The sequence below is a fragment of the Diceros bicornis genome, chromosome 11, assembly GCF_020826845.1.
Source record: "Diceros bicornis minor isolate mBicDic1 chromosome 11, mDicBic1.mat.cur, whole genome shotgun sequence".
Classification (NCBI taxonomy): domain Eukaryota; kingdom Metazoa; phylum Chordata; class Mammalia; order Perissodactyla; family Rhinocerotidae; genus Diceros; species Diceros bicornis.
In genome coordinates this window covers 30,973,419-30,997,190 of record NC_080750.1, presented here as the reverse complement: position 1 = coordinate 30,997,190, position 23,772 = coordinate 30,973,419, and the positions used below count along the sequence as shown (strand labels likewise).

The following is a 23,772-nucleotide window of genomic DNA, read 5'->3' as shown; positions in this document are numbered from 1 at the left end:
TCTATTTGCTTGATGGCATGATCTGTCTTTGAGTAAAGAAAGCCCAAATTAGAAGGTTGGAAGTAATTGAGAAAACAAAAAAAAATTTTTTTTCATCATAAACATTTTGAGTGTACACTTGAGAAATTTTTGAAAACAACACAGAAATTAATATTATTTTATCTCCAATATGTTAATTTTTGTAATCTTTAAAAATAATGCATACATTATAATTTATAATATAGATAATATTATACTTGTATTTTGACGGATTGGGATCATATAGAACAAAAATTATAGTTTTGTGTTCTTTTTTTCACATAGCATACTAGATAGGTTTTGCCATATCATGAAATAATTATTTGAGGACATGATTTTAAATGTCAAAGTATCATTGTATAGATGTACTATAATTTATTTACACATTCTAGGTCATTACCTAAATGTAATTTTAAATTCATAATTGTTTCTGTTTCATAGTATTATTTCATTGTGGAGAAGGGGGTCCGTGAATTAGAAGAACGGTTGGCAGTCATCTTGGGGCAGTAAGTGGCTCCTGCACATGTGACCTGACAGAAGGGGTAGAAGGGCATCACGCCCAAGTTTCCCCCGAGGTGGTAGTTGCAGCTTATCTCTTAGAAACGGGTGGACTTCAAGGCAATGAACTGCTCCCACCAGCAGTGAAAGGGCTCCTCCATCCGTGCTCTGGAGGCTGACCTTGGTTGGCCCTGAGACTTCAGTTTCAGGTTTTCAGACCTGTCTCTGCAGACGAGGTTAGAATCAATACACCTTCCCATTACATAAATGGAAGCAGCCATAAATGTAATGAAACTGCACCTACATTCATCTTACTGGGTTGAGGGCTTGTTTGAGGAATTGGATCACACAGGTGCCTGGAGTGTTATTTATTTATTTTTGGTGAGGGAGATTGGCCCTGAGCTAACATCCATTGCCAGTCTTTCTCTTTTTGCTTGAGGAGGATTGTCCCTGAGCTAACATCTGTGCCAATCTTCCTCTATTTTGTATGTGGTAGGCTGCCACAGCATGGCTTGGTGAGCGATGTGGAGGTCTGAACCCGTGAACCCTGGGCTGCTGAAGCGGGCAAACTTGACGACTCTGCCGCTGGGCAGAGTCCCTGGAGTGTTTTTTGAGTAAATTCTGCCCATTGCTTATTGGTCTATATCAGAGCTGACTTGAATCCTTGACAAAGGTCTGACAAGAGATTCTCACATATTGAGGTATATGGGGTAACTATTTGGGTTCAAAACTGATTTAGCTTGAACTAAAAAGCCTGACTTAGGGCCTATCAAACGTACATTGTACATCTGCTGAACCATTCAAGTAAAGAATACACTCTCTTAAGAATGCATACTTCCCCTCCTACACCCTATTGGTATTAGCCTATTGGTAACGCCCTATCGGTAACGCCCTATTGGTAAAGCCGGGATTAGTCCCTTTCCTGACATCACGGTCACGTTGACCTGCTAATTTTTTTTTTTTTTGAGGAAGATGTTAACCCTGAGCTAACATCTGCCAATCTTCCTCTTTTTGCTGAGGAAGATTGGCCCTGGGCTAACATCCATGCCCATCTTCTCCACTTTATATGGCACGCCGCCACAGCATGACCTGCCAAGCGGTGTGTCAGTGCGTGCGGGGATCCGAACCGGCGAACCCCAGGCCACCGCAGCAGAGCGCGCGCACTTAACCGCTTGTGCCACTGGGCCAGCCCCCTAATTTTTTTTGTGTGTGTGAGGAAGATCAGCCCTGAGCTAACATCCATGCCAATCCTCTTTTTGCTGAGGAAGACTGGCCCTGGGCTAACATCTGTGCCCATCTTCCTCCACTTTATATGGGATGCGGCCTCAGCATGGCCGGACAAGCGGTGTATTGGTGCACGCCTGGGATCCGAACCCGGCCCGCCAGCAGCAGAGCGCGTGCGCTTAAACGCTACACCACAGGGCGGCCCATGACCTGCTAATTTGCAACTGAATACCTCTTTGAAATTTTGATAAAAATGTATCCTGGGTGTATTTAATGTATATTCTTTGTTTTAAAAAGATAAGACTGTACTGAAAACTATGCTTCTCCAGAACGCTTTCTAAAGCCTTCCTGGGTTATAATCTTCACTCTGGCTCAAGTAAATTCACCTCATTTCTCTTATCTATAGAACGCTTATTGGTTATTTTGCGTGGACAGGTCTGAGAACAATAAGCTCGTCTGTGGGGATGAAATCACCTCCACACTGCTGGGGTCAGGGCGGGCCTCCTGGGTATGTGTCCTGTGCTATTGCACAGGGACCTCTACTTAGAAGGGTCCCAGGCTTGGTTTAATATTCTACTGTGGCTGTGTTGAAATTCTTAAGAATTTTTGGGCAAGGAGACCTGCCTTTTCATTTTGCACAGAGCCCTGCAAACTATGTAGCTGAGCCTTACTGAGGTGTTAAATAAGGTATTAAGAAAATGTTTTCATGATTCGTTCTCAGCCACCGCCCCAAAGAGAAGGAAAAATCAATTCCAGCTGCCCTCCCTTTTTGCAGGAGGAGGTGCGTGTGACTTTAAGAGACTGGCCTGCAGGGTGAAATGGAGCAGCTCCTGGAAGACGTGGCCTTCAGGGGTGCTGGGGAGGTTTGAGCAGCACAGACTAATTGGCTGCATGACAAGGGCTCTGCAACCGACGTGCTCTTCAGATTTCAGTCTTCTGCTCTGTTTGTTTAGTTATAAACCAGCCTGTGCTTTATCTTTTGTGGTGGACTATATGAACGTCATGGCTTCTATCTGTCCTTTTGAGCCCTAACTTTCTGGGTACTTATATAAGTATGAATTTCAAAGACCCTGTGAGCCAGAATTAGTTTGAATTGCCACAGTGGGGGGCTCTGCCCCTCTGAGTTTTGTCATTCTGCCCCCTTGAGCCTGCTCCCCTCTTGGTGAGAAATGAGTCAAAGGTCTCTCAGGATCACCTAATGCACTAGTTTAGACTCTCACACTTTTAAACCAGTGCCCCTTGGGATAAATATATAAGGAAAACTCATACCTCCCAATATTCATGTATTCTTGGCTTCAATTAAGAAGTGATTTTGGGGCCAGCCCCGTGGCTTAGCGGTTAAGTGCGCACGCTCCGCTGCTGGCAGCCCGGGTTCGGATCCTGGGCGTGCACAGATGCACCGCTTCTCCAGCCATGCTGAGGCGGCGTCCCACATGCAGCAACTAGAAGGATGTGCAACTATGCCATGCAACTATCTACTGGGGCTTTGGGGGAAAAAAAAAAAAGGCGGAGGATTGGCAATAGATGTTAGCTCAGAGCCGGTCTTTCTCAGCAAAAAGAGGAGGATTAGCATGGATGTTAGCTCAGGGCTGATCTTCCTCACAAAAAATAAATAAATAAAGAAACACTTTACTTAAAAAAAAAAAAAAGAAATGATTTTCTTGAGTTTTCTTTTAGTTTGCAATGGGAAAATAATTTTTTTCATCTCCCAAATAAAATGTTATATTATAGAATTGAATGTGCTCTTTAAATCTATACATATGATTCTAATAAACACAATTCTGAGACAATTACTGCCCACCAGTCTCCCCTTCCCTAATTTAGTGCTATTTTAAAGCGCTCGGTTTGTTACCATTGCCTCGAGCTAAAGAACAGAAATTGAAATTAAACATTTAGAAATTTAGAGCAATTTCTATCGAAGTAAATAATTAAAAAATTGGAGGCTTGTATTTTGTCTTTTTTCATATTATATAAATATTGTTTAGTATTTCATGTGTACCATATTTTACAAAAGTATCAGTCTGCCACAGATTGGAAACTAAAAACAAACAAACAGAAACTGATTCTTAACCACAAATAGTTTAAGAAGTGCTCTCCTAATTGAGACATACTGTCCTAATGGACGGAGTCAGCAATGTTATTTCCTGTACTAATAGAGTTCTTGTTAATTCATCTTTCCACAAACAGTGGAAAGCCCCACAAACAGTGACGAGCCCCTGTGAGAAAGAGAGAGGGAGTGTGTGTGTGTGTGTGTGTGTGTGTGTGTGTGTGTATGTTGTGTGTGGTAAGACAGGTTCCCTCCCCTCAAGTAACTTGTATTTTCAGGCAGCCGTGATATACGTCTGGCTGGAATGGTGTCATGAGAGGCAGCTGTTGAAGTTGAGAGGAAAGAGTTGTGGATAGCCTGTTCACACCAACAACAGTGATTTGAACTGTGCTGAGAAACCATTTTTACCTAAATATGCTAGAAGGGTTGGCAAATATGCAATATGTATGAAAATAAAAACACTCCTAGACTCTTCTACATTGAAGGTGGAATCCTGGTATTGAGATTGCTCTCTCCCTTGTAGCCAGTAGCACCCATACTTGAGAAAGGCTGTTACACTCTTTGAGGTTATGAAACTGAGAAAACACATTGTCCCCATCTCCAGCCCCAGCCTCCTCTCCCAGCAACCTCCCACATCCCTCACCTCCTTACGCAGAGACAGCCATCATCGTCCGTCTCCCTCTCTCATACACACTGGCTGGCCTGCAGGAGCCCCTGTGTATCTTCACATTGTTTACGGTGACACCATGAACTCAGGTGCATGTATAAATGCAGAGCTGACCCTCACCTGGCAAATCCAGCATTCCCCTTCACAGCTGTGCACACAGAATACTTTCCCTAATCTCTTACCTGGTCCCCTGGCCAGTATGGTGTGCCAACATAGTGTTCACCAATCTGTGTGTTGGAGGCAAGAGTTTGAATTAATTAAGTCTTTGGGTTTTCTTGTTTTTTAGCAACAACTGCTAATCTCTGGACTAGTTTCCAAAAGTAGGAGAATAGAAAGACTTGTGCTTTCCCTAAATATCTCTGCTTTTGATCCAACTTAATTCCGGATAAATCTGGATACTCATTAAAAAGTGACAAATTACTTCTGAAATTAGAGAAGTATCAGGGTACAGAGTTGCAGATGTGAGTTTGGTCTGCGTTATCTCACACTCTCTGGGATGGAATTTTTAGCCTTCTTCTCAAGTCTTGGTCTCCTTTCATTGTATGATTCTTAGACAATTGTAATTATTTAAGGCCAATTTGCTAGAACTTAATATATTGGATAGTGTGGTACAAAGAGGAATAAGCTCTGAAAATAATTCTTGGTTTCTCCTGGTGTCCATCAAATTGAAAACTTTGTGGCCTATCTTATAAATATTCAGCATAAAGTGCTGGACGTTAATGTAGGCTTCGGGAATTCCAAGGTAAATAAGGCTGTGCCTGCCCTCAAGGAGCTCATGGACTGGTGGGAGGAAACTACTTGTTTTTTTTTTCAGTAGGAAACAATGTGATATCCACCTTAGTAATATGAAGTGCAAAGTGGTTGGCACATCTCAGAAAAGGGGACAGTTAATTGCCAGGAGGTTTGAGGGGTTGAGTGTTGAGAGGATGGGGAGGGTGTTGGAGAAAACGGAACAAATGCATTAGGTCACCTTGACCTGCATATTGAGGGAAATAGACGTTTGCCAGAAAGAGAAAAAAGGCAGGACATTTCAGATCAGATAAAACAAAGCCTTGTAGACTTTCACAACAAACAAGCAAACAAAGGGGATTTCTTAAGAGAAGTGTAAAAATTATGATGTGGCTGGAGCTTGTACACCTGTCAGCAGCTGCTTCTGGATGTTACTGTGTAATTACTTTCTATCTAATATCGTGTAGCCCACGTAAGTGCTAAGACTTACAGGGAATGTACCAGTGACATCTAGGGAGCAGCAGGCAGAGGACGGGGGGGAAGCAGGGGACCTACAGAAACTGTCTGTCTTCCCAGAGAGTAAGTCAGATGTGGGAGTGACGCAGAGCGGCTGCGAACACTGATCCAAAAATCTTGCGTTTGTGTAGAAGACACATAAAGAAGTAAATCCGAGAGTACTGCCTCTCTGGCTTTTGAGATATCAGTGTCTGTTTGCTGAAATGAGTCGGAATCCAGTGTATATATTAGCGGAAGCCTCTAAATGGTAAACTCTGAATTTCTGACCTAGACTCTCGGCAAATGTCAGCACAGTAGGAAAGGTAAATAACTCACGGCATAGGAAAGTGGAATGGCCAATAAATTGGAAAAGATGCTCAAGTCATTAGTAATCAGAGAAATGCAAATTTAAACAACAAATTGATACCATTTCTCACCCTTGAGATAGGCAAAAATAAAAACAATCTGATAATAGCAAGTGTTGGAGATATTATGGAGAAACAGATATTCTCTCACTTTCCTGGTAAGAGTGTAAATTGGCACAATCACTTTGGAGAGCAATTTTGTAATACCTAATAACATTTAAAAATTCAAAAAAATTAGCCTGTGACCCAACAATTCCATTCTAAAGAGATGTGCTCTCATGTTTAAGGATTACGTACAAAGAAAATGATCGCAATGTGTCTGTTAGAGCAAAAAATTGGAGATAAACTCAAATGTCCTTTGTTAGGAAAATGGATAAGTTATAGTCCGTTCATACAGTAGAATATTACACAACATTTAAAATAAATGAATCAGATTTACAAGTATAACCTGGGTAAATTTTACAAACATTAGATGAAAAAAATAGGTTGCAGAACAATATCTACTCTTTATTAATGTAAATTTTAAAATACACATCAGAGTTAAATCTACATTCATGTGCATACATAGGGGGCAATAAAAGTGTGAGGACCTGGATGGGAAGAATACAAAATAGTTTGAGACTAGTGAATGGAGAGAGGGAAATAGGATTCAGGAGGCACAGAGGGGACCTTCGCTGTGTGTGTTACCTTTTCTTTCTTTAAAAAAAAAAAAAAACAGATCTGAAAGCAGCTAAGGCCAAATGTTAAAATCAGAGTGATGGTATATGTATTTTGTAATTTTCTATACTTTTCTGTGGTTTTTAAATATTTCATTAAACAATAGTACTTAGTACATATCGGGCACTCTCGGAGTGGGTACTACTACTGTTTCCATATCAAGACGTGGGCTGAGGCTAAGCCCGCTTCCCTGCCCACTCTGGCACGGTCTCTGTAGATCTCTGCCTCGTCTCCAGCTGGCTGCATGGCTGAGGGAATAGAGGGCAGCTGAGTGATCTCTAGGATCCTGTCCACTTGAACATTAAATTATTCCAAGATCATCAGTAGATGCATTGATTGTTGTCATGGGTACATTCCTGTGTATCCATCACTCTCCTGACACATCCTGCCCCCCACCCGCACCCGCAGGGTGGTCTGCCCAGGAGCGGAGCCGTGACTCTCTATGCGTCACACACCCTCTAGTGCCCACAGCTGGGTGGGAAGCCTAAAGGTAACAGTTTTGCAGAGTATTTCCTGAATCTCTTTGAAAATAGCACTTTTATGTTACAAGATGCCGCTGAACTAATGTAATAGGTAGATGCAGGGAAGAGTTATTTTAAGGGCCATAATTTGATTTAGTTATCTCAGGCGATCAAAGATTGTTTAACACCAGAAATAGCTGACTAGAACAGCTGCTAAAACAAGGCTTTGTGTGGGAAATGATGAAAGGTTCAGTGTTTTGACAGCCATTTCAGAGGAATGAGTAATAAGACTTCTAAGAAAATCCTGATTGCTGCTTTTTTTTGGATTCTCTAGACCAGATTTCCCATCTTCTAGTATTCTGTATGGATGGAGGATGTAGAATGAGTATTTTTTCTTTTCCAGTGTCTTGACTCCTTGTATCAATAGAATTTAGGCAGCATGGTGATAACTTATTATTTAGGTGTTCAAAAAATACGTCACTTGTCCATTCATCAAACATGTGTTCAGGGCTTACTGTGCTCCAGGCAAAGTGCAGAGCCAGGGAGTCTGAAGGAATCAATTAGACCCTGCTGTCAAGGAGCTCCCAGTCTGGAGAGAGGAGAAGAAATGGAACAAGGCAAAATCTGCAAGTAGTTTTAAGTGAATGCAGTAAGTATTTACAGAAGCAGAACTTGGAGGGAGATCAGGGTTAGAAAGAGGTGAAATTAGTTTATTAGGAGTCTGTCGTTTGAGGTGGTAGGAAGTGAGAATTAATGGACGAGCACAACCTTCTGACGAGATTTTCACGTATTGGGGTATATGGGCAAACTGTTCGGGTCAAAACTGGTTCACCTTAAACTAAAAAGCCTGATTTATGGCCTAGCAAACATACATTGTACATCAGGTTTAACCATTAAAATAAGAATGCATGCTTTCCCCCCTGCAAAGCCAGTGAGGCCCTGTATTAGTACTCCTAAATTAAGTTCCCTTTCCCGACATCAGGGTCAGGTTGACCTGCTAATTTGCGACTGAATACCTCTTTGAAACTTTGATGAATATGTATCCTGCGTGTGTTTAATGTATATTCTTTGTTCTAAAAGGTATAAGACTGTACAGAAAACCATGCTTCTCTAGAACGCTTTCTTCCTTTCTGGAAAAGACCTTCCCAGGTTATAATCATCACTCTGGCTCAAGTAAAACCTTATCTCTCTCCTCTGTAGAATGGTTATTGGTTATTTTGCGTCGACAGTTCCAAATGGAGGGAAAATACTGGTCAGTCTTACAAAGCGAAAGGTTGCTTGTGGGTTAATATGGAAGAGTGTATTGATTTGACTGGCCAGCTGCATACCTCAGTTCACAATATTACTTTCTGTTTGGATATCCAGTTTTCAAACAATGTTCACAAAAATTTTCTAATTTTATATGAGTCTAATGTGAGTATTGCAATATTATACTTTAAAGTCTGTGATTTACTTTAAAATACTTCAGCATGGACCCTGTGGTAGGTGCGCGTATACCTGTTAGTTTTCCTCTAAATCTTAGTGGAAGTTGAAGTTGGTGGCGCCAGTCGTGAATGCACATTCAGGATTGGTGAGCTGGCATCTAATCAGAAGCCCTCACTCCAGGGGTGCAATTAAGCAACTCAATATTCTTTATCTCTGAGTGATACCAGAGGTCTTGTCAATTAGATTAATGGATGTTGGAGACGGATTTTAATTGGGGACATTTGTGGTGATCAAGATGGGTGGATTGAGTTGGACCTTTTCAGAGACCTTCCTTCCTGTATTAAAGAGTACAGAGGTCTAATGAGACATTAAGGATGGGAGAACAGGCCTCCAGAGGCTGGGTCTGGGAGTTGGGAAGTGGCAGAGCCAGGACTGAAGAATTCCAGAACCAGGACTACCTCTGTCGGCTGCTCTGGCCACTGAGCTGTGTTTGCGGTTGGAAGAATCTTCATCTACCATGACACTCGTTAGAGGCTCGTTAAACCACGTAGGCTAATCTTTGACTGCAACTCTGACTCTAGACTGAGGTTTGTGTGCCTCAGGACCAACGTATGTGACGCTTCTAGTATTTTGGGCATTTTATTTCTTCTTTTGATTCAAACATTCAGTTATTACAAACATTCAGTTATCATGAGTGATTCATTATGTTTTTAGTTAACATAGAAGAGGATGCAGTTTAGCCAACGTTCTTTTCTGTTTTTCCTATTAATCTACTCTTCTTCCATCTGCAGATAATTGAAAAGTAATTAGAGGTCTTGGCAGCAAATCTGAGTCACAGTAGAGAAAACAAAGATGCACACGTGTGTGGCATTATGTGAAAATCTACCCCTTGGAAAACTCTGCAGGGTCTAAGGATTTTATTTTTAATGTGCTTCATACGGTCCAGAGCCAACAAATGAATTAGTTTCCACTTTAGTGAAAGTTTGTTTCTCCTGGTGTGTTCAGGTCAGCTAATGGTCACTGTGGTTTGGAGTGAACTAAATGGATTCCTGTCCTTGGACAAAGACCAAGGACAACTGTAGGACTTCCCCATAGCTTACCCCTCTTAGGCTTCTTGATTAATACCCCTGGCTCAGGAAGGCAAATGCTATTATGACCACTTTACAACTGAGAACATCAAAGCAATGAGAAGTGAAATGGCCTGTCCATGCCACAGAATTGGTTATAACAGAATCAGAGCCAGAACTGAGCTCTTCTGAATGCTAGTTGACGTGTCCCTAGCTCTTTCCATGACCCCAGGCTGCCGGAGCAGAAGGAAGTGAATTTCAGTGGTATCGTGCATATCAGGGTATTATTTGGTATGGTCAGAATTAAACCTCAAGACGTCATTACAAGACAACACATCAAGAAATACTGGTGCTGACAGCTTCAGAAGAACTTGTGGTTCAGAGTCAACAGAACATCATGAAAAGCCTGCTGGAGGGCAGGCACTGACCTTGGTGCTTTCTAGTGTGCTAGAAGTGGGCGAGCAGGGAGGCTGGGGGCCGTTCGCCTCCCCTCCCAGCACCAACCACCATCAGTTCCATCCCAGAGCCATCCTCAATAAACATGCAATCTAAGTAAAAGTCAAAACAAATAAAGGGGTGTCTGGCAGGTTCTAGACAGGTGCCAAACCCCTCCTTCCAACCAGCCTCTTGCCCCTAAGTCTTTTTTTTGTGTGTGTGTGAGAGGAAGATCAGCCCTGAGCTAACATCTGCCAATCCTCTTCTTTTTGCTGAGGAAGACTGGCCCTAGGCTAACATCCGGCCGATCTGCCTCCACTTTATGTGGGACGCTGCCACGCAGGGTCTGACACGTGGTGGGTCGGTGCGCGCCCGGGATCCGAACCCCGGGGCCACCAGCAGTGGAGCGCGTGCGCTTAACCAGTACACCACGGGGCCAGCCCCCCTCCCCTAAGTCTTATTATATTTAATCTTCAAGAACAACCTTGTAATCATGGTATTGTCTCCATTTTACAATTGAGAAAACCAAGGCATTGGAAATAAATTGTCTGCCCTCAGATAAAAACAAGCTAGAGATCCTGATTGGTCCTTCCAAGTCCAAACCCTGCTCTATGCTGAGTTCTATCTGACTTTGTAATAATTATAGGCATGTACTTTATGAGAATGTTTTGGATTTGTCCTACCACGTAAGGGATCTGATTTATTTGACCATGTGGAATTTGTGTGTGTGTGTCCATGTTATTTTAGTATAGTGTAGAAAATGTTTGGTGTCTAATCCCGACTTGGTGTGGATAAAGGAAGCACACCTTCCTGGAGGGGGAGGAGAAGTGGTTATAAGAGAAATTTGTACTCCTGGGAAGAGAACTCTTCTTAAGTGAGCATTGATGTACTGGGCATTTGTATTTCTCACAAATAAATAACTAAATTCATTTGTTGAATGGTCAGGCTTGCCTGGACTTGTGTGATGTGAGCGAGTTTCCCCAGGGCCTGGCCAGATCACTGAGGTTCCCAACCCAAAGAACTCAACTCTCTGCTACCCAATGCCTTTCCTGATCCTCCACCTAATTACTGCATCGTTGCAGAGTGTAGACCAGGCTCCAGTCATCTCTGGTTATAATGATTTATGTGACAGATGGAAAAGGACTCTGCCATTGAGATAGGAAAATGCTTGTTTCACAGCCCTTGTTCACTCCTAAACATAGCATTAAAACGCTGCTTGACCTGCTCCCTACTAGATTATGAATGCCTTATGGACTCTGTCTCATTCAGCTTTGTGCCCACAGTTTGCCTTGCACTTGCTAGGTACTTAACGTTTGCTGAGCTGAACTGTATTTTTTCAATACAAAAGAAAAGTGGGGCAGATGAAAATAATATGTGGGGCAGCCTGGCACACTGACTCAGATGAACATGACTGGTTCCTGTGGCCTTGACAAATTACTCAAATTAAAGATTTGTTTCTTAGATGAAAAAGGGAAAATAATACACATTGGGCATAACGTAGGTGAAGCAGAGACCCCAGCATTTAAGTGCATAATACCTTACTTAATTTGAAACAGGCATTTATAAATTTCACCATATGCCAGGGACTGATCTAGGAGCTTTGTTAGCCTCCCATTATTTTTGAAACCAGCAGACTGTCTTTCAGCTCTTGTAGTTTCTCTTGGAATTAGTTGGAACGAGTAACATAGGGCAGACATCATCAGGTCTAAGAGGAGAGTTTTGTCAAGGTAGGATGCAACAGGAGATGGGTTGTTGGGAGGTCCAGCAGAAGGGCTGTGTTCACACCATCTCTGGGAAAGCACTGAGGAAATCCTTACTCATTTCTCCCCCCTCTCCACCCTCAGGCCTCCTGGTGGGTACCCTTGATGTCGTGCTGGACTCCAGTGCCCGGGTGGCTCCTTACCGAATCCTGTACCAGACTCCAGACTCTTTGGTCTATTGGACCATTGCCTGTGGTAAGTAGCAATATTCTGAAATATGGAGAAAACTTATAATTAACAACTTTCTGCCGGAAGAGGAGGAACATTTATTTGTGGAATGCAATCTCTTGGTATTTCAGGGTAATTAGCCTTAGCCATTTCAACAGATGAACCCCCATATCTCAATGGCTTAACACAATAAAGGTTTCTTCTCACTCTGGTGAAGTCTTGTTTGGATCTGTGGCCTCCTGCATCTGTAGTGACACCCTCTGGAGCACACAGCCTCCAAAATCAACTTCCAAGGGAAAAGTGGGAGGTGGAGGCACAACCACATTTAACTTCTTTGGCCCAGAAGTGTCACACACCACTTTCGTTCACACTCCGCTGGCTAGAACTAGTCACATGGCCCCAGCCTAACCCCAAGGGACACTGGGAGATAAAGAGGAAGTCGTGGAATACTTGAGTGTACTAAGTAATACTTATATCCTAGCACACTACTTCCTACTGAGTAGGGATCATTTTTCTTCTGATGATAATCTGTAACAATGTGGCTGTGCTTAAAATGGTGGTGAACAATCATCCTATTATTGGATTTCTCACAAGAATTTCTAATCTAAAGTGGACAAGACTTTTTTCAATCATTTGTTTGCATGTGGCTTTTCAAATAACCATAGAAAAAGCAAGGGCACTGGACACTTTATTTCATTTTTTTACCTCCACTTAATTTTTTTTTTTATTTAATAGACTTTACTTTTTAGAACAGTTGTAGATTTACAGAGAAGTTGAGCAGATATAGTTCAGAGGGCTCCCGTATACCCTCCAAATACATAGTTTCCCCTGTTATTAACATCTTAGTGTGGTATATTTGTTCCAATTAATGAACCAATGTTGATATACTATTACTAAATAAAATTCATAGTTTATTTAGATTTCCTTAGTTTTTACCTGAAGTCCTTTTTTTTGTTCCAGGATTCCAGCTAGTATACTATATTATATTTAGTTGTCATATCCCTTTAGGTTCCTCTTGGCCGTGGAAGTTTCTCAGACTTTCCTTGTTTTTGATGACTTTGCCAGTTTTGAAGGATACTGGTCAGGTATATTGTAGAATGTCCCTCTACTGGGATTTATTTGATGTTTTTCTTGTGATTAGGCTGGGGTGATGGATTTTTGTGAGGAAGATCACAGAGATAAAGTGCTACTTTCATCATATCGTGTCAAGCAAGGATACGTACTATCAGCTTGATTTATGACCGACGATGTTGTCCTTGATCATCCAACTGAAGTAGTGTTTTTCAGATTTCTCCACTGTCAAGTTAACTCTTTTCTTCCCCTTTCCATACTGTCCTCTTTGGAAGCAACTCACTGTGCACAGCACACACTTAAGGAGTGGGGGGTTTTAATTTATTCAATTATTTTTATCAGTATGAAATCATGAATATTTATTTTATACTTTGGGAGAATCCAATGCTACTCTATTTTATTGCTCAAATCATTCTGGCTTTGGCCATTGGGAGCTCTTTCAGTTGACTTGATTCAGTTTTTAAATTGATCTCTCTACTCGGTAGGAAACAGTGCTGTGCTGGGATCTAAAAATATAAAGATAATTAGATCCGGTCTCTGCTCTTGAGAACACAGTAAATATTCAATTATAGCCCAGTGTGTACAAGTACCATATGGTGCCATTTGATTGCAGGGCACCCAACTAAACACAGGAATCTCCACCAGCCTTCTCCCTAGGTAGGGGAAGTTGTCTGGGGGTGATTTCAGGCTGCGGGGAGGCTCCGCTGCCCTAGTAATGCTCCCTCAAGGATTTAGTAGTAGCCAAAATTCTAACATTGTAGTTGTATCCCTTTCAAGTCATTGTGGTTCAGATGCAAACTGCCCCATGAGAAACAATGGAATCTATCAGTCATTTATACATTCCGGTGAATGAAGAAATGGCATCTGGGTTCAGGGAATGGAGAAAACCACCTAGGAGTGAAGGATGGGGATTGGAGTGAGAGGAAGGAGATAAAGGATAAAGGAAGAGGGAAGCTGGGACCCTGAAGAAGACAGACTCACCAGTGTAACCCAGGCTCCTGTAAGACAGCATTCCAGCCATCTCTTCGATTTATTCAGTACAAAGGGAGACGGCCCAGTAGTTACTGTAGAAGGGCAAGTGCCCTGTGGTAGTTGGTTGAGAAAGTGCCACATTTAGTTGGCAAACAATTTAGAATAGTGTTAAAATAGACATTGTAGCCAGCAAGTGAAGAAGCAAAAAGAAAGGAAATTAGAAATTAGGCAGAGCTACTAAACCACTCGACTTAAGAGGGTGTGGAAAGGACATTGTGACACACTCGCTCTCCCCTGCCAGCACTTCCACCACTTGTGCCCAGAGGTTTTCGAGATCCTCTGGAGCCTGAAGCTCCTCAGAGCCCTTGGATCTCTCCTTACAGTGCTCTAGGCTCCTGGCTCTCCCAGGTCAATGTGCGCGGTGCTGAGAGCAGCTGGTTGGTGCCTCTGTGACTCTTTTTCTAGCCCCTCAGCCCTAACCTTTGTTCCTTTCCCGTTGCCTGACATCACAGTACTCAGTCTGTTTCTGGGGCTTTGCCATTCTACAAAGTAGATGCTCCTGTGAATGCTCATGTGGGAAAGAGACCAGAGTTACGAAGCTGAGTTATTCCTGAATTATTCCCCAAGCCAAGGCTAAGGAACACTAGGCAGTAAATGCTGCTGGCATAATTTATGTCATAAAGAGATGTACTTTCGTTTTCCCAGTAAGTAATGCCTGTCACTACTACGTGATCTCATTGTAATAAACCCAGAACGGTTTTAGCCTTTGTGTGTGTTGATTACCTGTAGAGATAGCTCCAGAATTTCCTTGTGGAAGACCCCACGGAAGTTACAACAATTGTGAAAGTGTCTTCCACCCATTAGTTGTTCTTTCTTATTGATTTCCGTTTAAAACCCAACTTGCTGGCTCCCTTTCATGAGAGGATTTTAAGAGCAGAAGCTACTACTGTAAAAAGATTTCTTTGATATGCTGACCTTTCGGTCTGTAATTTTAATGTTGTTTTCTCATAAACTACAAGGTTGTTATTTGGTGGGACAGTGTGTCGAGAGCTTTTTAATTTGCTTGAATTTCATGAATCGTTGCTGTAAGAGAAGCTTCAGCAGAAAATTGGATGAGTCTAACTCACTATGCTGTAAAATCCATGGGATTGCAAAACCTTGTTCTATGCCTCGCGCCTTGTAAATCTTCAATATGTGTAAATTGAATTAAAGGGAGCATCTAGCAACAATGTCTTCACATAGACCGCTTTCTGTTGAAGAGTAGTAGTCTTAGTGTAAATCCTAGTTGTGTGATTTGCCTTAGACTTGGGCCACATGGAACCAGGCAGGAGGAATCTTTGGACCTAGTCTAACTTACTGCTGATATATGTATCACTTGGCCCTTGGCAATATGAACCATACAGAAAGAGGAGGTGGAAAAAAGCAGAAGTTATTTGGTGAGACATTATTTTCATAGGCTTCTTTTTATTATCTTCTAACAGTCTGTATCCAGATTGGTTTGAATAAATCGGTTTTTTACATTTCCTTGGCATTGAGATCTTTAACTGGGAAGGGCAGCCAAAAGCCTTCCTAAGTAATGACTTTCTTTTCACTACTACCCAAAATGAGGCCACTCGTCTCTTTGGTTGGTGTTCTCTTGTACTGTCAGTTCTAGCCTACTGAATTGCATTTTGCTCAGCGGTTTGTGCAGTAAATTATACTTTTTGCCATCTCTAAGAACGTAAAGGAGGCAGTACTGTAGGAATTTGTCCCGCCAGCTTTGTCGAGCCGGTTGTACTCTGACTATTCCGGTTGTACTCTGACTATTCCGCCTATCCCCCGTCAATCAGTTGACTGACTGCTTTGCACGTGAGGCTCTCATTAGGGACCTAAACAGCTGCAGGTCTTCCCCCAACAGCTCCCAGAGGTGGGAGAGAGGCCAGCCCTTTGCCCTCCTTGGCCTTCAGTGGACTTAAGTAGAAAGCAACCCATTTGGCTCTCCCCATTAGAAGAAATGGAAGGTTCTAACATTAAGAAGGGTTATACAGCCTCACTGAACATATGGACACAGAAATGCAGGTAATTCCAAGGACGTTGTCTAAAGAGGAGCTCTGGGACAGCTGGGGAGAAGAGTGACAAACAGAAAGACAGAAGGAGCTGTTGACAGTTCCCTCTGGATACACTGACCTTCCAACAGGCCTGATAAAGGAAATGAGCTGGAAGGTATGCTTGAGGGACACCTCACTGATAACACACCCTGAAAGTGCCTTGATTCGGCTGCCGGTTGATTGTTTCCTTTTTCTTTACCATTCCAGAATCTCATCTGGGCCTAGATGGTCCTTTGTTTTCAGAACTGAGAGATATATTAGCCACCATCTTATTCAACAGTCTTATTTCAATGGGATACAAGAGGCAGAGTGAATTGCCCAAGTTCACATCGCTGGTCAGTGCAGAGCTGAGACCAATTCTCAGGTCTCCCCCACTCCCAGCCCAGTACTTTTTAAGCAGCACCATGCTGGCTTTTATGATTAAACATTCTTTTGGTCAGCAGCTGGTAAGGCCCAGAATTTAATTAAAGATTGCTAATTGGTTCTGGTTCTGCTTCTGCTATTTCTCTTCAGTAGAGAGAGAAAATGTTGGGTAATTTAGTTGCCTTCCACATGAGATACACATAATGTGGAAGTTGGTCGATATTTCATGATCCTTTCTTGGTCTGTGGACCTCAAGAACTATTCTTGTATCCTTGGGAACATAGCAGCTTAACAAAAAAAGAATTTGGTTTTTTTTTTTCTTTAAGCAATACATCTTCATTACAGAAAATTAGAAAATATAGATAAGCAAAAAGAATAAAAAATTAAAAGCAATAATACCATATCACAAATCATCACCTTCCAGACTTCTTTTTATAGACAAGTGTGTGTGTGTATATACATATATATGTATAGACTTTCCATATCAGTAAAATATATTTCTATAATGTCAGTTTTAATAGGTAGATAATATTTTGTTGTATATATAACATAATTTACCTAACTGATATGCTATTGTTGGAAATCTAGGTTTTTTCCCCCCCAATGGTAACTGCATTTTGAACAACTGTAGTGAATATCCTCTAAACAAAGTCTTTTCACAGTCCCTTAATTACCACCTTAGGATAAATTTATAGAAATAGATATGCTGAGTCAAAGAATATGCGTGTATATAAGGCTTTTAGTGTCCCTAGCCTGACTGCCCTCTAGAAAGATAGCCATTTACATTTTCTCCATCAGGTAGAAGAGGACCTTGGCACATAAGTAAAATGAGGACATCAACCACTGATTCTTACTGCCAAGGTGGGTAAGCTCCCTGGGCCTCCCTTTCCTCCAAATGTTTATAAAGCTGTGAGCATATTGTGACGACCTGTAAGAGATTCCCCGCAGTTATGTGAGAAGCTTGTAATAGTCACACAAGGAGTTGTTCCAGGCATGCCTGACTTCAGGAATATGTACACTTTGCAATCCAGACATAATGGTGCCAGGGCCAGAGAGATTTCTGCTGGATGTATGTTAGGCAACAAACAGCTGATTTCTTAGTGTCCTGACATCAGAAATCTAAAATATCTTCTGCATCACATTTCAAGATGAGATCTATATGTTTTGTGGCTTATGATGAAAATAGCAAAAGTAACTGTTTATTTAGTGCTTTGTATGTTCTAGACCTGTGCTAAAGACTTTACATGTATTATCTTCTTTAATCTCCAGCACAAATCATTGTGGTAGGTGTTGTTAAGTACATATTACAGATGAGGACTCTGAAGCACAGAGAGGTTAAGTAACTTACCCACAGTCACAAAACTAGTATGTGGCAAGGTGGGGACTTGAAACTAGGTGTACTTTTTTGACGTCAATGTCTGTATTCTGAGCCATTGTGTAATATTGTCTCCCTGATAACCAGTCTCCTTATTACTCCAGATAACCTAACCTCTGGTTGTACTCATCACACTTCTAAAATATGTTAGGAGGTGGTCAAGTGTAGCACTTGAGAGCATAGGTTTTGGAGCTGGAAAAGTCTGGATTTGATTTCATAGAAATATGAAAGCCTCAGTTTCCTCATTTATGAAAGGATTGTAACTGGAGCTGCTCATATGATTGCTGTGAGGTTACATGCGGTAACAGGTCTAAAGTTAAAGCGTGACGCCTGGCGTTAGTCAGCACAAATAAGTGAGAGATAACATTATCCTTATCTTTCTTTTGAACCTGTTTATAATTATAGCTTTAATTAGATGTGGATTTTTAAAACATAAGTCTCCTTTTGTTTCTAAAAATGCTTCAAATCACCACATGATTTTTGGGTTTTATCTTTTGCCCTCTCAAAATACAAGTTTGTCATTTTTCTGGGTATAGAAAGTACAATGGTGGCTTTGAAAATACATACAGGGACAGTAGGGGTTACTCTAGTGTATTGAGTATTACTCTTGCCTTCATTTGGGATTTAAATTTCAAAATTATTATCTTTGTGGCTAAGGTTGTGTTTGGATAAGGCCATAAAATAGATGATTCCTTCATCTGGTTCCCTTTATTTAAGTAGCTTCAAGTGTTATTCATTTGAGGACTGGATCAGCTCTGGGATCCAAACAGCCACATGTTCTCATATCTGAAAATACTAGGTTGGCTGCTTTTTGATCCCTAGGAGGTTTTGTGGGTTTGTTTTGCTTTGTTTTGTTTTCTGCTGTGTTATGAGTGGTTTTTATTTTTGCGTATACACACAAATATATACCTACACACATGCATACACACAGTCTTGATCAGTGAAAATTTACCATCTCAGTTATTCCGGAATTTAGGTTTTTAAGTCAGTGCTGTAGTTTCAGAACCAAAATGTATTATTAATCATGCATTGCAAAGAAGTATCCACCGAATATCTGTCAGTGGGGCCTTAAGCCTTTGTTCTTAATCCTCAGAGGCCAGATGTGATAGAATCAATGTGTGCATCCATCTTAATACTTCTTCCTTTTTGTGTCAAACAGACTTTACATACTTTAAGATACATTTCAAACTAGATGAGAAATTAGTCTAGGATAATTTAATATTTTTTGTCATCATAAATAATGTTTAAATTTTGCTCAGATATATACACAGGACCTGTGGCTAATATGCTAAAAACACCACTCTGGGGGCCGGCCCCGTGGCGTAGCGGTTAAGTGCACATGCTCCGCTGCTGGCGGCCCGGGTTCAGATCCCGGGCGTGCACCAATGCACCGCTTGTCGGGCCATGCTGTGGCGGTGTCTTATATAAAAGTGGAGGAAGATGGGCACGGGTGTTAGCCCAGGGCCAGTCTTCCTCAGCAAAAAGAGGAGGATTGGCATGGATGTTAGCTCAGGGCTGATCTTTCTCACACACACAAAAAAAACCACTCTGAACGATAAAGATTCCCATTTTTCCAAAATTAATTTCTAGATAACCTTAAGCCCATCAAGTGTTGGTCTAGGTTTACCAAGACAGAATGCTTTAACTCGGATTTCCTGAAGGCTTCTCATACCCAACACCAGCTTTCTCTGTTGTTCCAGCTGATTGCACAGTCAGGTCAGCCTGGTTTTCCTGCTGAATCTCTGTAAATGAAGCCTTTCCAGAAAGTCGACAGCCAAGCCCTTCCTTTCTCTTCTGAGCGTCTAACACATTTTGCTCAAACTGCTGGGTAAATAGACCAGTCCCTTTCAGTCATGGCAAAAGAGCTTTCTGTTATCTCACCTTAAACAATAGCAGAACAAAAGTTCCGAGATCTTAAATATTGCAGCACTTGTACTTATTTTCCAGAGAAATGAAAGAGCCATTTATAAGGAACATATAGGATTCCAACTGCTTCCTTTGGAATCTTGCTGGTTCCAAAGAGTGGTCTAGCAAAAGAGACAGCTGCTCTCACACTGTTAACAGGACGTTTGTGCTGTGTTCTCTGAGAGGTGACGTGGACCCTTTGTTTGTTCTGGCGTCAGTAGTAGACAGAAGTAGACACCTGCTTTCAGAAATATTTTTTTTTTTTTTTTTTGGTGAGGAAGATTGGCCCTGAGCTAATGTCTGTTGCCAATCTTCTTCTTTTTGCTTGAGGAAGATTGTCCCTGAGCTAACATCTGTGCCAATCTTCCTCTATTTTTTTTTTTGTATGTGGGTCGCCGCCACAGCATGGCTTGATGAACGGTGTGTAAGTCCACGCCTGGGATCTGAACCCATGAACCCTGGGCTGCCGAAGTGGAGCGCATGATCTTAACCACTATGCCACCGGGCCGGCCCTCAGAAATAATTTTTACTAGATTGGCATCTTCAGAATTTGTCTCATCTGCCAGGGAAGAGAATCCAGCTCTGCCTATGGGCGTCCTCATAATTCTAGTCTTCAGAACCTGGAGCCTGGAACACCTGTGCTCATTTATTCTTTGTCCATTTACGAAAGCGTTCAGAGAATGTGGTGCATTTGCATGGTAAATATAAATGTAAAATGTACAATTACATTACTCTCTCTGGAAAGTATCTGTTGGGTATAGATAGGAATCCATAGTTAATTCTTGAAACTACCATTGGCTAATGGCATTTGTGTCTTTTTCTTTCTTCAAATAGTATATGGTGATAATGGTTTCATATGACAGTACACAATGTTCTTCTTTATCTAGAGCCCAGTCTTCTGGAACTTTGGAATCTTAGGTCTGGTTGTAGCCAGAAGAAACCTCTTTGGTAGTACGGAAGCAGGCCTAAAGCACCAAGTAAGCTGAAAGAGTTGAGGACCTAAAGATACTGAGATTTGCCGCCCCAGTGCCTCTCCTATACATGGGAGCAGTGGCTGGTGATAGCACTAAGAGGCCAGCTTTTTCATGTGACACTGACAAGTGTGGGAGAAACAATAGGAGATGGACGATAGAGGGGAAACTGAACAAACAGCAGCAGTAGGAGGGGGGCCAGTGCTGTTAATGAAAGACCGAATATGGGGATTTATATTCCAAGCAGAGAGAAGTAGAGAAAAGAGCCAGTGGTGAAAATGATGTTAGGTGATGGAAAGTGGAGGTTATAGAAATGATGGGCAGTGGGGCAGGGTGGAGAGCAGGAGGTCCTAGGGCAGCAGAGAAGACAATAGGTCAGGAAACAGTGTGGATAGTAAACCTGAACTTCAGTACGAGTGTTCAAATGGCTACTTGAAGATCAGGATCAGCCACGTAGACCTCATATGAAACTCGTGAAAATTGGAGGTACAAGTAAATGTTTGTTGAATGAGTGCATGCTTGCATACCCCATTTCTACCCTGGGTTGTGTGTGTGTGTTGGGGGGATGTACTTATATGGATACGTGCATAAAGAAAACTGAAAGCAGTGTGTGCAAAACTGAAGGCACACCTGTTCTGCCCTAGGTCTTGTAGCTAATGGGCTTTTCTATTCAGGACAACTGAGAAATCGTGAGGTTGAACTGTGGTTGGATTCCACGGCCAGTGTAACAGAGTTTGTGACTCCCTGGTAAAGGGCAGAGCACAGTGAGTTCCACGGCCAGTGTAACAGGGTGTGACTCCCTGGTAAAGGGCAGAGCACCAGTCAACAGCCAGACTGCCCTGGCTGAACCAAGGGCATGTGTGAAAACCAGCCTCTGGAAGGCACATCTGTGATCAACATAGGCAGGGGCGGAGGAAACACAAAATCAGAGGCTGGAAATTGTGCCCCATGGGTCTGCAGAAGCTCAGCAGTCCTGTGGGTCCCCAGGAGTACCTCTGTCCTAAGGTGTACACAGCTGACAGTGCCAACAAGCACAGATGGGACAGCGGGTGGAGGGCGCATGGCTGGCATTTACCTTGGATGGGGCTCTATCTGTGTATCACAGCCGGTCACAGCTGGTGATGGTAGTGACCTGTTTACAGACAGGGCGCAGTATGTTTTAGAAAATTTTCCAATGACTGTTTAAACTTTTAATGTCTAAAATGTTTTAAAGCTTGCTGGCAAACTCCAAAATGATTCATTCCCTAAATATTCCAAATGGGCATTGTGTACTTTGCGTCTGAAAGGTGTTTTCTACTTTCCAAGGTGTATCTGTAGACATTATTCCTTGTGATTTTTATAGCATTGCTCTGAGATGGGTAAGGGTTTGCTTTTGTTTTTCATTTGTCTTCATTTTACATGTAAAGTGTTTGGGACAGAGAGGGAAGGGGACCCAGGCATCCTGAGTTCTGGCTCTTGCCATGACACTGTAGTATAGAGTCATTGATTGCTTTTACATGTGCTTGACTGTGGCCCCGAATGAGTGAGCCATGAAGAGCCACAGACTATCTATTCTTCAGCGTTTTCATGGGGCTGCCTCTCCACTCAGAAATTTGCTTTTCATCCTCTACGTAAGCATTCCATCTAGGCAATTTTGGTGTTTAGGCTTAAAGTAAAAGAAAATGAACTTGGATTTTGTTTTGCATTTCCTCAAACAGTGGCTCTGAAACCCCTCTCATTCTCTAAGAGACTTTAGTTCTGCTCCCACAGTTCTGAGCATGATGGTAGACACATTTGTGTCCCCCACCTTTCTTTGTCAAGAATCAGAGTAAGATTCTGAGATATATTGAATGACTGGTGACAAAGAACACAGCGAAAACATTTTTAAGAAATCAATTAAAAGATAACTTGGAAATCTAAGGAGAGGCCTGAAGGGTGAATCAGTGGAATCACAAATCATTCTTTAATTCTGGAATGAGTGATACATACAATTTATGTATATGATTTATAAAACACTGTTTTTCTGCAAGATCGTTAACAATCCCTGAGCAAGAAAAAAAGGAAAGAGAGTTTATTTCAGTATCTTTACAACCGCGTCCTGACATCACCCCATTACGCCCTGCACTTGTGAGCAGAGTGGTGCTAGGGCTGTTTAAATTTGGAGGTTGCCAGGCGAGGTGGCTTATGCTTCTTGTTACTGCCCGAAGTGCAGTGACTTGGTCGAGGTGGTGAGGATGACCTCATCCCATTACATTTCAAGGCAACTGTGCTCATGAGAGCCAGGCTGCTATTCCCCAGTGATGGTCCATTTTCACATCTCATTCATAATTGAAATGAGTGAGGATTTTTTGCCCATTGTAGGAGGGGGTTACATCATCTCCAGTGGTGGACCAAAGCTCTCCTATCATTGCAGCTTAACAACTGTAACCTTGGATCCTAACAAGGTCTCAGTTACCCTGTGAAGTGCAGGTTCTAGGAAGGAGAAAAGAGGAGGATGGTGCTAAACTTCCAATCCAGAAAAGGGAATGGGAGAGACATTGCTGCCTTCTGATCTCAAACGATGTCTGAAAAGTTTCTGGACTCACCTGATCAGACTTGACTGCAACACAGTCCTTACTCTTGGGTTTCCACATCCTTAAGCATCTTCTGTGTATCTCCTCTGGAGGAGAGAAATCATTTAAAGACAGAGTTGTTGGAACAGTAGTCTCCTGTAATGGCATTGCATATTGATGAAGTGAGCCTGGTTTTTTATGTATGTTTTAAATTCTGCATTTATTATTATCATTTTTACATTCATACAGGTGGTTCCAGAAAAGAAATCACTGAACACTGGGAATGGCTTGAGCAGAATCTACTGCAGACACTCTCCATCTTTGAAAATGAGAACGACATCACCACATTTGTGAGAGGAAAAATACAGGTAGTGGGTGTTTTGTTTTGTTTTTAAACTTTTCAATTGGAAATAATTTAAAA

At 41.9% G+C, this 23,772-nt stretch overlaps 1 protein-coding gene across 3 annotated transcripts in view; it reads left to right on the top strand.

The window, feature by feature from the left end:
• Positions 1-23,772, top strand: part of TBC1D9 (TBC1 domain family member 9) — a 111,171-nt gene that overhangs the window by 34,438 nt on the left and 52,961 nt on the right. For all 3 annotated transcript variants that reach the window (XM_058550115.1, XM_058550114.1, XM_058550116.1), the window contains exons 2-3: positions 11,993-12,103; positions 23,601-23,719. In XM_058550115.1, coding sequence (XP_058406098.1) covers positions 11,993-12,103; positions 23,601-23,719 — 230 coding nt within the window. The remainder of the gene's footprint in view (positions 1-11,992; positions 12,104-23,600; positions 23,720-23,772) is intronic.